The sequence below is a fragment of the Haemaphysalis longicornis genome, unplaced genomic scaffold (genome assembly GCF_048455015.1).
Source record: "Haemaphysalis longicornis isolate Haplotype H1 unplaced genomic scaffold, Haemaphysalis longicornis Haplotype H1 scaffold_2, whole genome shotgun sequence".
NCBI lineage: Eukaryota > Metazoa > Arthropoda > Arachnida > Ixodida > Ixodidae > Haemaphysalis > Haemaphysalis longicornis.
The window spans coordinates 10,178,137-10,192,118 of NW_027526295.1; the positions used below are offsets into that span (position 1 = coordinate 10,178,137).

Here is a 13,982-nt window from a genome sequence, read left to right on the forward strand (position 1 = left end):
TGAACATGAACGGCCCTGAAGTATATTTAGGCAGACAAATTAATTCTTAATAATACCGCTCACGCTACGAGGAGTGAAAATGGAGAGGGAAAATTAACCAGCTAGACTACTCGCATAAACAGGAACTGTCTTCCTTCTGTGCGAGCCTTAGCGGCGTTCAGTGTAAAGATGCATCTGCTAGGAGTGTAGGGCATCATCATCACCACTTCTCACGCTCTTGCAGACCGCCTTATATTTCCAATGCAATGTACAGTCAGAGAAGACTGCGTGTGCAATCGACCAACACGCCTACACCGCCAACACCACGTTGAATATAACTTATCCACTGTACGTCTGTGGATTGGATTCGATTGGATCGGATCGCCGTTGTATTTGGAAACAATTTTCTACTCGTCTCAAAGTTTTCTTTAGTATTTGCTTGTTATCATGTTTTTTTTTGAGATCATTATTTTGAATTGTGCTTGATTGTATATCTTCAAAATTTATTGCTTCATAAACTATAAACTATGAACATGTAAAGGTTGAGGTTTCGAACATTTGTGAAGGTTTCAAATGAAGGTTGAGAGAAAGAATTAACTTTTAGCAAACGGTCTCTCGTAATTGTGTACTACCCAAATACTATCCAAAATGGCTCCCCAATTTGGTCATGTTCGAGCCAATGGGTCAAATTTGGCCATTTGGTCATCCTATTCGAGCCAATGGGACCAATTAGGATTGCTCCAACAGGCCCAATTGGACGGATTGCGCTTCCGATTCGGCCCATTGGGTTTCCATTTGGACCCATTGGGTTGCGAATTGGACCAATCGGTCGGCCAATGGTTTTTTTCAGCTGGGTCACGCAAAGCAATCAGGTTCGCAGCGCATCTAACCATTTTTCGTTCCTGTTTAACGAATGTGACCTAATACAATTTCTCGGCAATTGGGCGACATTTGGTTGGGAGTAAAAGTACCGTGCCTGAATTCAAACGTAAGGCAGTCCTGGGGCTGCTGACCTGCGTTTGGCAAAATTAAAACACGGCCTTTTTAAAATTGTGCTCCAATTAGCATGGTGAATGACAGCATTAATTGAGTTTTATTTTCCAGCACAAACAGCCTGCAGTGTTTAAACCGAATTAGCATTGTAACATGTTGTACATTCATATTACCGAACATCGCGGGAACTGGGTTGCGGGAACGGCCGCATCGCACTCGTCGTTTTAAACCGCGAACAAGAATTACTTTCCGCCATCAAACAGATGAAATTCTTAGACCTTTGCCGTAAATTGGGGTGTTATTATTTTCCAGATACGTGTGTTAGAACGCGGGTGAACGATGTTTAAAGGAACGGAGATCGTCGATATTCCGTAGGCGCCCCGAAGCGAGGGCCACGGGAGCCTTCACCGATGTGTGGCGCCCCTGCCGAAAGTAGCGGCGCCAACTGACAACTCTGCTGTCACGCGCCTGCCCATTGCCGGCACGCGAATCGGTAGGCCGGACCTAGTTTCAATCGCGCGGCAGTGCCTGAGCTATCGGCTCGCCGTAGTGGAGCACTCCGGATTCTGGGTGCGCCGAAATATCCACACACGGGTGGTTTCGCTGTCTGCCTCCATGAGAAGAGTAGCCACCGCGCCAGGGATGTCCTTATTCTCAGAGTTCTGGTCTGTATACCTAAGTACTGTTACAGTGGCTTGGTGAGGCTTATCTAATGCGATTTAACTTGAGATGAACCCCCAAGCCTCATCTAAAGCTAGTTTTGCTCTTAAGGCACTTTGCCCTATCTAATCTCACGAGACTTGGCTTAATATTATACCGCAACGTTACCTAATGTCGTAGGTGTGTCAGAACGTGCGTCAGACGTTCCATTTTGCGCACGTTCGTGCGAACTACGGGCGAATGCCAAAAAAAAAAAATGCGCTTGAGAATTCTCAAAACAGGTTACGGAACACAAGCCGAATGAAAGTTACGCTTGATAAGTTGCTCTCATGAAGCTTGCCTCTTTTCTTATTTATCCGTACAATAATGACTTAAGCGCTAGACACATCTACTATTCGCATGCGACTGATCGTTACGACTTATTGTTAGGATCCGCCAAAACCGCTCCTAACAATAAAGCGCTGGACACACGTACGATTTGTACACGCGATTCGCATGCGACTGATCGTTACGACTGTCACCACGACTAGTCGTATGCGTGAATTTGAGACACATGACCCGATGCGTGCATGCGATGCGCCGTCGGCGTCGCTCCGCCCACCGTTTTTGCTCCATGGTCAACTACGACTATCGCTGAGCTGAATTTGTAGATTCCGCGCGTTTAATCGCAAAAAATGGATAAAGCAGGCAATCGTGAAGCGTTTCCTGCCTTCGGAAACAGTTCGCGCACACGCCGGCCGCGCCTGCCAGCTCGGACACTCAGCGGCTCGAACCGGCGCAGACCACGGTAGCAACCGCTTGTCGCTGCTCTTCTGAATCAATCTGATCGTAAAAATGAAGTTCCACGTGCGAGAAAGTAGGTGTTAGTGTGGTGAAAAATTGTGCTTGGGATTGTTATCAGGGCTTATTTTAAAAGCGGCGATCAGATATCTGCCGCGATGCAAGCGTATACGCTGACCGGCCCCCGCGGCGCGCGGCGGGCGGTGCGCCGACCGGTCGAGAGATGGCAATACCTGCGCGGAAGCATCGAAACAGGCTACGCAGATGTTCAACTACGACGATCGCTGAGCTGAATTTGTAGATTCCGCGCGTTTGTTCGCAAGAAATTGATAAAGCAGGCAATCGCGAAGTGTTTTCTGCCTTCGGAAACAGTCCGCGCACACGCCGGTCGCGCCTGCCAGCTCGGCACACTCAGCGGCTCGAACCGGCGCAGACCACGGTAGCAACCGCGCTTGTCGCTGCTCTTCTGAATCAATCTGATCGCTAAAAAGAAGTAGCTTATGCGAGAAAAGGGATGATAGTGTGGTGAAAAGTTGTGTTACGGATTGTCATTCGCAGTTGCACAGGTAGTGGCGATCAAATATTCGCCAGGACGCTAAGCCTATAGTTCTCAACACCCGAGCCGACCAGAGCAACGCAAGCCGGTTGCGGGCTCAGCGGGCTCTCATTGGCTGTGGCCTCACGACGACGGCGACGATGGCACGACTGCATCTGGCTTGCCAGTCGCACGTCGTGAGCCTCCTCCGACCAGCGATCGACGCCAAAACGGGTCCTAACGATCAATCGTAACGAGCAGTCGCATGCGAATCGCGTGCACTAGTCGTACATGTGTCCAGCGCTTAAGTCGTAACGATCAGTCGCATGCGAATTGCGTGCGCCCGTCGCACATGTGTCTAGAGCTTTAGAATCTACAAGAGTAGAACGCGTCACTTTACTGTTCGTATTTATATACGGATGCCACCACAGACGAAAACTGCAGGAAACACCATAGGAGGTTCCGGTACACAAGGCAAACACATTTATCCCTGCAACAAAGATGTACGGAGCGCTCAGCCTTGCCTACCACAGCCTGGAAGCTTCTACAACCTCTTCCCAAATTCCTATCACGCCGCTAAATGAGTCTAGTGGTGTGAGCCCTTGCACCAAGCACGACTTAGCAAGGGACGGCAAACATATCTGTTATTGGCAGCCAGCCCCTTCACTGAGTGAAGGGGCTGGCTTATTCTTGGGTCTGGTTAATTCCATGTAACAAACATAGTCAGCCCAATTTAGGCGTGCTGTACGGTATTGAATACAAAAAGAACACGCCCTGCTCCCCTCTGAATTCTCTGAAACCTTCTGATCAGATATTTTGACGCCTTATAACATTTGCACTAATGAATGGTTTATAGGCAGTCGGCGTGACGTTTTTCATATGGTCCCCAATTTCTTTCGCTCGTTACAAAATTTCCGACAAGACATTCAGGATGCGACAGTGATTCCAAGGTGACTGATATTACGCCTTCACTAGTCCATTGGAACATTCACTAGAAGTTCACTGGAACATTCAAGAAAGGGCTCAGTCGATTGCTTGTGGATACCATTTATGTGGACTAAAAACAAGAAAGTTTCCAACAATCAGCCCTGCAGGATGGTTCTTTAAGTGATTAAGATCCGCACTCACCTCGACGCACAGGTTTATTTATTTATTTATTCATTCATTTATTTATTTAAATATTTATTTATTTATTTATTTATTCATTTTTATTTATTTATTTACTTATTTACTTATTTCACATACTTTCAATGCACGAAGGTATTACAGAAAGGAGTGGGCGAATAAACACACACGCAAAAACTGTGCAAGGTACAAGAAATCTTTCGACACGGCGTTTCATGACTGTTGGTTTTGAAGGTGTCGGTATCCAGGATGGCGGCGACGGTGGCGGGAAGGTGGTTTCATTCTTTGCTTGTGCTTGGTTTGAATGAATTGCTACAAAGTTTAGTACGGGAAGACGGCACGCCAACTGACGCATGCGTATTAAAGTTTGGAGCGAACTCGTTGCGACTAACCATGGCATTAGGGAGTTTTAGTATAGCGTTTTAGCTGTAGCGTTAACGTTTTGCGGGCCGCAATCGCGAACGGATAGCGCCTCGTTATGCTACGGTTAGCGTGTCCGCTAACGCTATGGGCGCGCTAAAGTGGTGCTTTCCGCTATACTAAAACTCTCTATTGTGAAGTTAAAACAGTAGTTTGTAATGCGAAACTTCATCAAAGGCTTTTGCGAAATTCCCACAAATGGCCAGCCTTTCCTGCAGCTGCACCGACCGGGATTCAGAAGTTTGTGTGCTTTCAGAAAGGTTGAAATATGATAAAATCAAATAAAATCAAATAAAATCAATCGAATTGAATCAAATCACTTTACCTCAAAGTCCCTGAGGCGAAAAGCGACTAGCGACCGCTTTGAAGTGTCTTAGCGCCCTCGTAGGTGGCAGCACAACGTATAACCCCAATAACTGGACCCTTGAAGTATGCTGGAATTTTCATTGAAAGACTGCAGTCTCTTGCCGCCGCTGCCACGAAACTGTTCCTCCTCCAACGCTGTTCTCCAATTTTCTCCGTGCTCCCATGCCAAACGAAATCGAGGTTTGCAAAGGGACAGACAACCGATTTTTCTCGAGTATATATATTTTCCATCCCAAATGAAAGGGCCCCACTTAAAGCACCTTAGCGAGGAGCGGTTTTGCTGATAACGCCCCAGAACTTTTTAAATCGAAATTTTTAGATCTACGAGACGTATGTGTCCTCCCAAAAATAATGCTGGCAACATTTCGTCCAGGTCCGGACTGCGAAGTGCAGCCTCCCACCTGGACGCGTCCTTGATAGCCGGGTCTTCAATTCACTCGCAAGACCAGAGCATGTGTCCCCTTGTGGCTAAAGCACCAGTCTATGCAGTCCATACGTCTCAGGATAAAACATGTTGAGCCTCCGCGGGCAAGGATAGGTGCCAGTCAGCAGTAATCGTAGTCTAAGAGCCGGGGCCCTGTTTAGGATGCGGCTAACCGTAAATCCTGCGGTTAAGATAGTACTTAGTTACCTCATTGTAGGTGGAAGGGAAGTCTCTGAAGTACCGTCACGCCGATGCGCGGGGCAGAGCGGAGGGTAAGATCTCGCGCTGCCGCATGAGCAGACTCGTTGAGGTTCAGAGGGGCTGCTTCAATCACCCCAAGGTGAGCAGGAAAGCAACAAAAGTAGTGCCGAAAGATCTCACAGGTCTGCATAATTAAATTCTTAAAGCAACCTTAGCCACCGAGCCCTTCTCGAAAGCCCTAACGGCGGACTTTGAGTCACTATGCACAAAAGGCCTGCTCCTTTCAACCAGGGCAAACGCAATAGCCGCATGCTCGGCGACCTCCCGTCTATCCGTCCGAACGGAAGCAGCGTTGACGACCATGCCCTCATTATCCACGACAACTACGGTAAACGCCTTCCTCTTAGTGGTTAATTAGTGGTTAATTATCACTACTTGCAGGACCAAGTTTTTCATCCATCCCTCCATCCCTCCATCGTGTTAGTGAATCAAATTCAAAAGGGCTCGTGCTCAAGTGTCCAGATTGTATTTCGAGCGCCCAGCCCAACTCAGCAACAAAAGACAGGTGGAACGCCAGTAGTGGAAATGCCGGAAAAATGTTTTTCAATAAATGGACGGACAACCGATTTTTGTCGCGTACATGTTATCTAGCTCACATGAAAGCCAGTGCCCGGCAACCACAAGCCCGGTAACCACAAGCAATTTATAAAAAAATTGGCGGAAATAATTTTAATTTGGCAGCAAACTTCCTGAAAGCGCAAAGGTGGCGGTTGATAGTGTCGAAACCTGACACGACAATATGTGTCCCGTCATGTGACCTGCAAACCTAGCAGCTACTGCAACTGCTGAAACGTTTGTTCACTCGTCGACGAAGCTCTGATTCCCATCGTAGATCAGGAGTAGGCTAGCCCCCCTGGCCTCTCTTCTGTGCACATTTCGCTTCGGATGCATGTTCCGATGGAGGGAGGAAAGAGAAATTCAGGGGTGAACCAGACCCGGCCGGCGCAGCACAGGAGCGGTTGGAGGTCAGCGGGACAGGCCTTCGTTCTGCAGTGGACCAGAGTAGGGTTATGATGATGGTGATTGTTTTGACGTGTTTTTTTGTTCGCTGTGGCGAAAATTGCGCTATTTCTATTTCTAGTTCTAATTAAGAGACCACCGCTAGTATCAGTAATGTATTTGGGTTTTCATATTCTGGATCGTGAATCTTGTAAGGCCATACCAGCAAAAAACAAAAAAAGATAGAGCCCTTCTGCTACTATGAAGATGGAAGGTCAGCGATGCTGCATTAGTGGATAGCTATAGAGTTATCTATGGTGACTTGCTGTATTGATCGAAGACAGTTTCCTTAAAATGAATGTTCAATAATTCGTTTTTCGCGGAAGACTCAATAAAACAGCGGTTTTCTGTAACCATATCGCCACCGTAGACGGCCATGTACTGACAGCAGTCACACGTTCTGCAACGTTTACAATTTCACGGAGAACTAACGAAGTAAATGAAAGTCTGCGTAATTACAACGTCGCCTTGGTGGGCAATTTCAGCAATCTTTTTTCTCTGACACCTACGTTAGGTTGCGAGCTACAGAACATTTTACAGTAGCACGTGCGACTCTGTCGACGCCACGCGACAGAAGCACGAAATTTGCAAATTTCAAATTCTGAATGTTTAACGCGCCGAAACTACACGTGTGCGGAGGCCCACCGTAGTTCCTCCTGTCTATTTATGGGCGTCTTTTGCCTTCAAAAACCGTTCAAAAGCATTAAAAATGTATACAACAATAAGTAAAGCTAGAGGTTCGTACACTACAGCTGCATAGGTTGATTTGGACATTCTGGCGCCCTGTCAGAGAAGCAGGGTTCTGCCCGGGAATAGGATTCTCCGCAGTTTCGTGACGTGACGTTTAGCCACGATGCTACTCTCCATCGAAGCGCAAATTTTGTCTTCATACGGGTATCCGTCATATCATTATTTATTATTTTTTATTTATTTATTTTCATTTATTTATTACATTTCAATTATTTATTATCATTATTTAGCCGTAATACGATACAGCTGTAGCGCCGCCCTGCACCGTGTGACACGCATAGCGTGACGCAGTTGTTCTCCGAACTGTCAAGCACATCTCGACGCCTACCTTTCCGGAAACTGGGTCATCTTTGGGTTATTTCAACCTTTACATTGAAAACGAGCTCTGCGAGTTCGTTCTACCGTCGACATTGCACCGATGAACAAGCCACATCGGAGAGGTGATGCATGATGCAAGCTGAAAAGCCTGTTGCAGATCTCAAAATTAATCACGTGAGTCCGCATTAGTTGCATCGTAATTGTATCCTGCTGTGACGTTCTTCGTCCAGGGAGGTGATTTTTTTAAACAGGCCGGCTGGTAACCGAGGCTCGTTTCTCTCCTCGCAGAAGCAAGATGCCCTCAGCGGTGCGCTCGCTGTTCATGGTCTACATGGCCGTGGTTCTGTACTCGCACACCGCTATCGCCGACCCCATCGGTGAGTGACGCCCAGCAAGAGCGACCACGCACCAGCCGGAAACCATCCTTGGTGCGGCGTCCCCGGTCCGTCTGCGTCGTGTGAAGGAAAACTGATTTCTTTGCAAGGGCGGAATTCTCAGTTTTACCCTTTTCATGCCCGTTTCAAAGTGGCCGTATCGAGCGAGCCCTGACTGGCTGAAAGCAGATGACCAAGTGTGACGTAGTTGGCAAGTGCACCAACTCCTTGATTGAAAAGGACGCGAAATCGACATTTTCGAAACGGACACAACTCAGAATACCACCCCAGGCAAGATCGTAAAGTATCTGCGGAAGCATGGAGGCAACTGAGATGACCTGTTGCACTTTGCCCTTACGTTGTCTAGCGCCGCTGTAAGCATTGACGGTTCACGCACGATCGATATGAAACGCAACTGATGGCACACACTGGCTAAGTGACACGTAGCGTGGTGATCCTGCACTCTGGTGATAGATAAACGAACGAATAATGGTGGTTAATGGCTGAGGGCTAAGAATCAGTAGGTGACCGGTAAAAAGCGCTAAGGCTCTTGGGTACGTCGTCTGCTCCCGCCATTTACGATTGAAGAGTTCTCCTGGCCTCCCGTACGCCGGTGGCTTTTAGGCGTCTTGTTTATCTGTTTCCACCGAAAGAAAAACGCTTAAGCACGCGCATTCAATGAAACGATCAATCTTACTCTGAAAGCTGCACACTGTCGCACGCACACACGCACGGACACGCGCGTGAAAGCCGCCAGCGTACGGGAAGCCCGTAGAACTCGAACCGGAAGTTGCGGGAGTAGACGACGTGCCCATGAGCCTTTGCGCTTTTTAGCAAAGGTCACCTGCTGGCTGCAGTGTTTCTTCTGCGCAGGTATGCTAGAAAGCAACTGGTCTCCACCGAATTTCTCCTTCCATGCATGGGAATCCTTGCAGCATTGCTCCCATGAACAAACTGAACAAGCTCCCTTGAACAAGCTATAGTTCCTCCGTACGCGTCTAAGCCAGTGTTTTTTTACATGTGCTGTCAATCAGTTTGGCATTAGCTACTTTGTTCTCTTCAGCGAAGAAAAAACTTGAGCGCGAGCAAGACTGGCATATAAACCTTCGACGGGGCAGCCTCCGCCCATAGCCAACGTTTCGTGAGGCCGAAGGGAACTGTGGCCCTCCGGGAACGTTCCAGAGTAGCAGTTCCCAGGCAGGGTCCGCGGAACACGGAGGATCTGTGACGGCGTTTCAGGGGGCCCCGAAATTCCCCTCGTCACATTCCTTTGTCCTTTTTGCCAAACCTTGGTGACAGTGGAACGGGCTGCATGATTTTTACGTTTAATTTGTACCGTACCTCAGGGTATGACATGTTTTAACGTTGGCTTTTTGCAGGGAGCGCCGCGACAATATAACACGTATCAGCCTAAAAGTCAGACACAAATGCAGGCATTGAATACAAATGTGGGACACTTTAGTTGCAACGCAGTTCATCGTACGTTCCCCCGTCGCTTTTGCTAGGCGGACCTCCAGGACACGTCCAAAGCGGGGGACGCACGAGCGGGGAGCGCCGTGTTCTGCCAAACCGGTCCCGTAGTGTGCTGCTGGCCACCGCTCTGGACCGGTTTCCAAAGCGCGAATACGTATGCGGATACGTGTCCCTCTCCGCTCGTGTGTTTCCCCGAAGCCGCACCTCCTCAAAGCATCGCAGCAGGGCGTTCCCGCAGTTCATCTGTTCCGCAACCCGGTTGTCGTTGCAGTGCACCGAATGCTGCGGTCTGCGCCGGCAGGGAAAGAGGAGTCTGGGGCGCTATCGTCGTCGTCGCCGGTGTCGGCGCTGCGCACGGTGCCCTCTCTGCTGGCGCCCGTGGCGGGCCCGCTGATGTTCCTGGGGGCAGCCTACTACCTGTTCAGCTTCCTGCCCTCGGCGCTGCCCACCATCATCTCGGTGCTGGGGCTCAAGGCGCGCCTGGTGCCCTACCTGACGTCGATCGGGCTGCGGGAGGCCCTGAACCTGGAGAGCGTGGGCAGGCGCATCGAGCCCGCCCTGGAGAGGGGCTTTGAGGCCATCGACGTGCACGAGGGCGAGTGCCGCCGCCGGGCCGCCTGCGAGGTTGGCCAGTGGCTCGCCCGGTCGCACCCGACGGTCGCCAAGGTGGTCGACCTGTTCAGGTGCGTGGCGTTGTCCCTGACCTGGACCGCGGAAAAAGGTTCACGCGAAAAATTCAAACATAAATTTGCGTAAACGATGTCAAGGCGTCAAGGAGGAGGACCATGGTCGTCTTTGGAGGGAAGTGTAAATCCAAGACAAAAGTTCTACTCCGACGCAGTTCTAGTTGGATAAGTGTACCTTTCTGCCCCCCGATTATGACCGAAATGTGATCCAGGGGGCAAAATATGCATCTCGCAGCATAGAAGACATGGGGGCATCTTGACGAAGCATCTCGTGCCACCTCACTGAGAAGTATAAACTCAACAGCTCAGTAATTTTCTTTCCCCCCGGAGGGAGGAAAGAAAAAAGGAAAGCAAACAACCAACAAACAGAAGAGACGAAGACAAATAGACAAACAAAGATACGATAAATCATGGGTTTCAGCCACATGGGTGGCATTTTCCATCACAAGAAAAGAATTAAAGAACAAAGAAATAGCTACCAATCACACATACATACTTCAGCGTATTTCTAATGCCAGCATAGCAGCACGCAAGTGTTTCCGTGTTGTTGAAGAGAACAATTCGTCAGGCAATTCGCCGAAGATAGCAGGAACATAATATGGGCGCGCAGCCATTCAATAATGGGTACGGACCCTTGGCGTCATATATCGAGGTATGTGCCGCAGAGGTATAGGTTTAACATTGGGAGTTCGGTACTCCGTACACCAGGAATATTTTAGCACGACGATTTGCTTAAACAACGTATCGAATGATCGAGTGACTTGACTTAAATATACTGTCCGAATCCGGCATGTGTGACTTATAAAGAACACTCTTTGCTATGTTTTTTTAAAATACTGTTTCCATGTGGCTTTCCATGTGGCTAAAATACTGTTTCCATGTAAAATACTTTTTCCATGTGGCCGAGCTGTTGAAAAAACAGCACATGCCATAACCAAAAGTTTGAGCTAGTATTTTTCGAACAGAGAAAGGCAGAAACACCTTTATGTTTTACAGCATACAGGCAGTTGTTCTAAGCTTTTTGCATATGTGAGCCATGTGTGTGTTCCATGAAAGATCCCCATCAAAATGTACACCTAGGTACACCTAGGTACTTAGATTCGACGGAAAGGAAAGCGGACAGGCGGACCGCGTTTAGGTGTCTGTAAAAACTAGCTTACTTGGCTGCAAAAGTCTCTTCGCCTGCCACCGCTTAACCTCTCGCTTCCCCCAACTTTCATGCGTTAAGCCTATTTATTTTCCCGCGCTCACTATCCTGCCCGCACGCCGTCTATTGCAACTTCATTGCAACGTTTTCTTTTGTAAGTTGTTTTTCATTTGTTGTACTGATGATACCATCAAACAGGTACTTTGAAAATAACTGCCATTCTCGGTCATTTACTGGTAGCTTGCGGACGTGTGGCCAGCGGTTTTAATGCGTGGCATTCTTTTCCGAGTAAACCCACCACCAGGACCGTGTAACGACCTCAAAGTTCGCGAAAGTTACAAATGCCATGGCGTATAGGGCCGAACTGAATACTGAAAAACACAATACAAAAATTCAAAAAAGAAAATCATCTTTCAGCGGAACAGCGGAACCCTGAGTAGGCTGCGAAGCAGCCATGGGGTCGACTCTAGTTCCCATTAATTTTCAGTTCGATCTCGGCGTTGCGGGAGGAGAATGAGGGGAGGAGGAAGTGGGAGGAAGTGGGTGACTCGCGCCGTGTCTCGTACCGCCACCTGCACTGCATCGACTGAGCGAAAAAGGTACGCTGAGCGTACGCCAGGGCATTTCAAAAGTTTGTACGCCAGTGCGCAAACGCCACCTCACGCACGCAAACTCCGCGCGCAAACATCACCTGCAGCCGACTGGCGCCATTGGTTGCGTGCAGTGGCCGGTCTAGATGGCGCCGGTCTCGGGATTACCCGATAAATTTCTGCTTGACAGGCAGACACCAAGAAAAACACGTAGGAGCGACCCCATGGACAGTTTTTGTCCGCGCGAAGGCTAGGGCGCGGGAGAACGGCGGAAAAAGTGGCTTTTTCATCGCCTTCGGCTTACAACAGGCAGTGCTTTACAACAATGCTTACAACACAGGAAATGCGCGAGCATTTTGTGGACGACTGCGAACCTCAATTGGTCTCGTGTTTTTTGCTCCGTTTCATCCCAATCGCAGCGACCACGTCTTGCGGGGCACCAAGTACTCGGACAACCTTGTGCAAGGTGCGCGGAACAGCGACTGCGACGCCCTCTACCCGGGCTGCCCGGCGTCTCCTTTCCGGCGCTTCGGCGCCTTCCTCTGAGCAGCCGGCCTGGGCCACTGTACATATATCAATATTTATGACCATGCGTGCAATAAAAGTGTAAATACGCGCCTCGCCTTTCTTCATTTGCCTGCAGTGGGCGGTTTCACCGTAAAGAACGCGCGATGCCGGAGATGAAGAAAAAGGAACTTCTGAAAGGGATGAAAAAAACAAAAAACAAAGGGAAAGGGAAAAGGGACGAAGAAAAAGGGAACAAGGCCAGCAAATTAATCTTTTGGAGAGCGAGCGGTTACTGACAATTTTTGGGCGCTCTATTTCTGCGGCCGCAATGATTTCTCCAGTTTCTCTAGTTATTTTGTGTTTTTTTTTTCGTGGAAGATTCGACAGTGCAGCCACTCATCTCTACATGTACATTTTTTTTGTAAACTGCGTTGAGGGCGTCGCATATCCCCACCTTGCGGAAAAACTATGTCGGCAAAACAGGATGCAAACACTACTACAATTAACTCGAAGGAACAGCTCTCGAGGGAGAGGAGAATGCATAAACTAGGTCCCGGGCGCGCCGAAAAATGCGGCGGAGACGAAAGAAATGGCACCCAGGTGCCGCGCCTGCGAAGAGAACTTCGCTCAACACCCAGTGGGTGTTTATCAAACTAGCTCAAACTTTATTTCTCCGATTGTGCCCCGGGGCGAATATTTTCTCATGTAAGTTCGAGTTCTCAAACAGCCAGCCCGCGCATCAAAGAGCAACGCACTACCTGTGTTGTTGTCGTAAAAGTTCTCTTTCCGGATCTCTTGTTTGCTTGCTTTGTAGTTTCCCAGCGATCCCTTCCCAGAGATTCCTTTCCACATGAGCGTCTCTGTTTCCTTTACTTGCTTTTTCCTGTTTCCTTTACCGCGGTCCAGTTATATTTAGTCGCCAGCTTTCGCGTCCTCTTCCGCCATTGGGCATCCACACTAAGCCGCTCCTCAAAACGTATTTTACTTTTAGCTTCCCTCGCCTGCCAACTGCCTTTTGGTTAACCTCCAGTCCCGCTAGGATACCTGACTTTAAGCATAATACGTCATTAGAGAACGTGAGCGCCGGCACCATTACCCAGAAGCCTCGCACTACATCGCACTTATTGCATCCCCAAAGTGCTTTATTACTGCTGCATTTCTTCTCCCTTTCAGTTTGAGATGCTCTTCATGAGCATTCAGGTAGCCTTTCCCTCCATTTGTACTTATTTGCACAAATGTACTTATTTGTACATTTGTGCAAATATTCGTCCATATAAATATTCAATTGTCCATATTGTGCAAATATTCGTCCATATATGTGCAAAAATTCGTCCATGATAAACTGCACGTCGACGGCGATACTTTTATCTGGAACGCAAACTCTAATCAGCGGCAAATAATTTCCACTCATTCTGATAAACGGCACACGCCTTCGCAGTCCAGTGGAGGGATTAGCAGCGACACGCTCGCGGTAGATATTTCAGACACGTCACCTGATGGTAGTGGAAACAATTCTGATTCGTCCGCTCTGTGACAGCCATCCGAGAATACCATCAGGGTCGTTAACCTAAATGCCCTCAGTCTCGCTAACAAAA

The 13,982-nt window shown here is 48.6% G+C and overlaps 1 protein-coding gene across 1 annotated transcript; it reads left to right on the forward strand.

The window, feature by feature from the left end:
- The first annotated feature begins 7,889 nt into the window (after positions 1–7,889).
- LOC144166982 (uncharacterized) lies at positions 7,890–12,478 on the forward strand. The gene is made up of 3 exons (XM_077696406.1): positions 7,890–7,987; positions 9,729–10,140; positions 12,300–12,478. The coding sequence occupies exons 1-3, from the start codon at positions 7,906–7,908 to the stop codon at positions 12,424–12,426; spliced, it is 621 nt and encodes a 206-aa protein (XP_077552532.1). The 5' UTR covers positions 7,890–7,905; the 3' UTR covers positions 12,427–12,478.
- Positions 12,479–13,982: the final 1,504 nt, after the last annotated feature.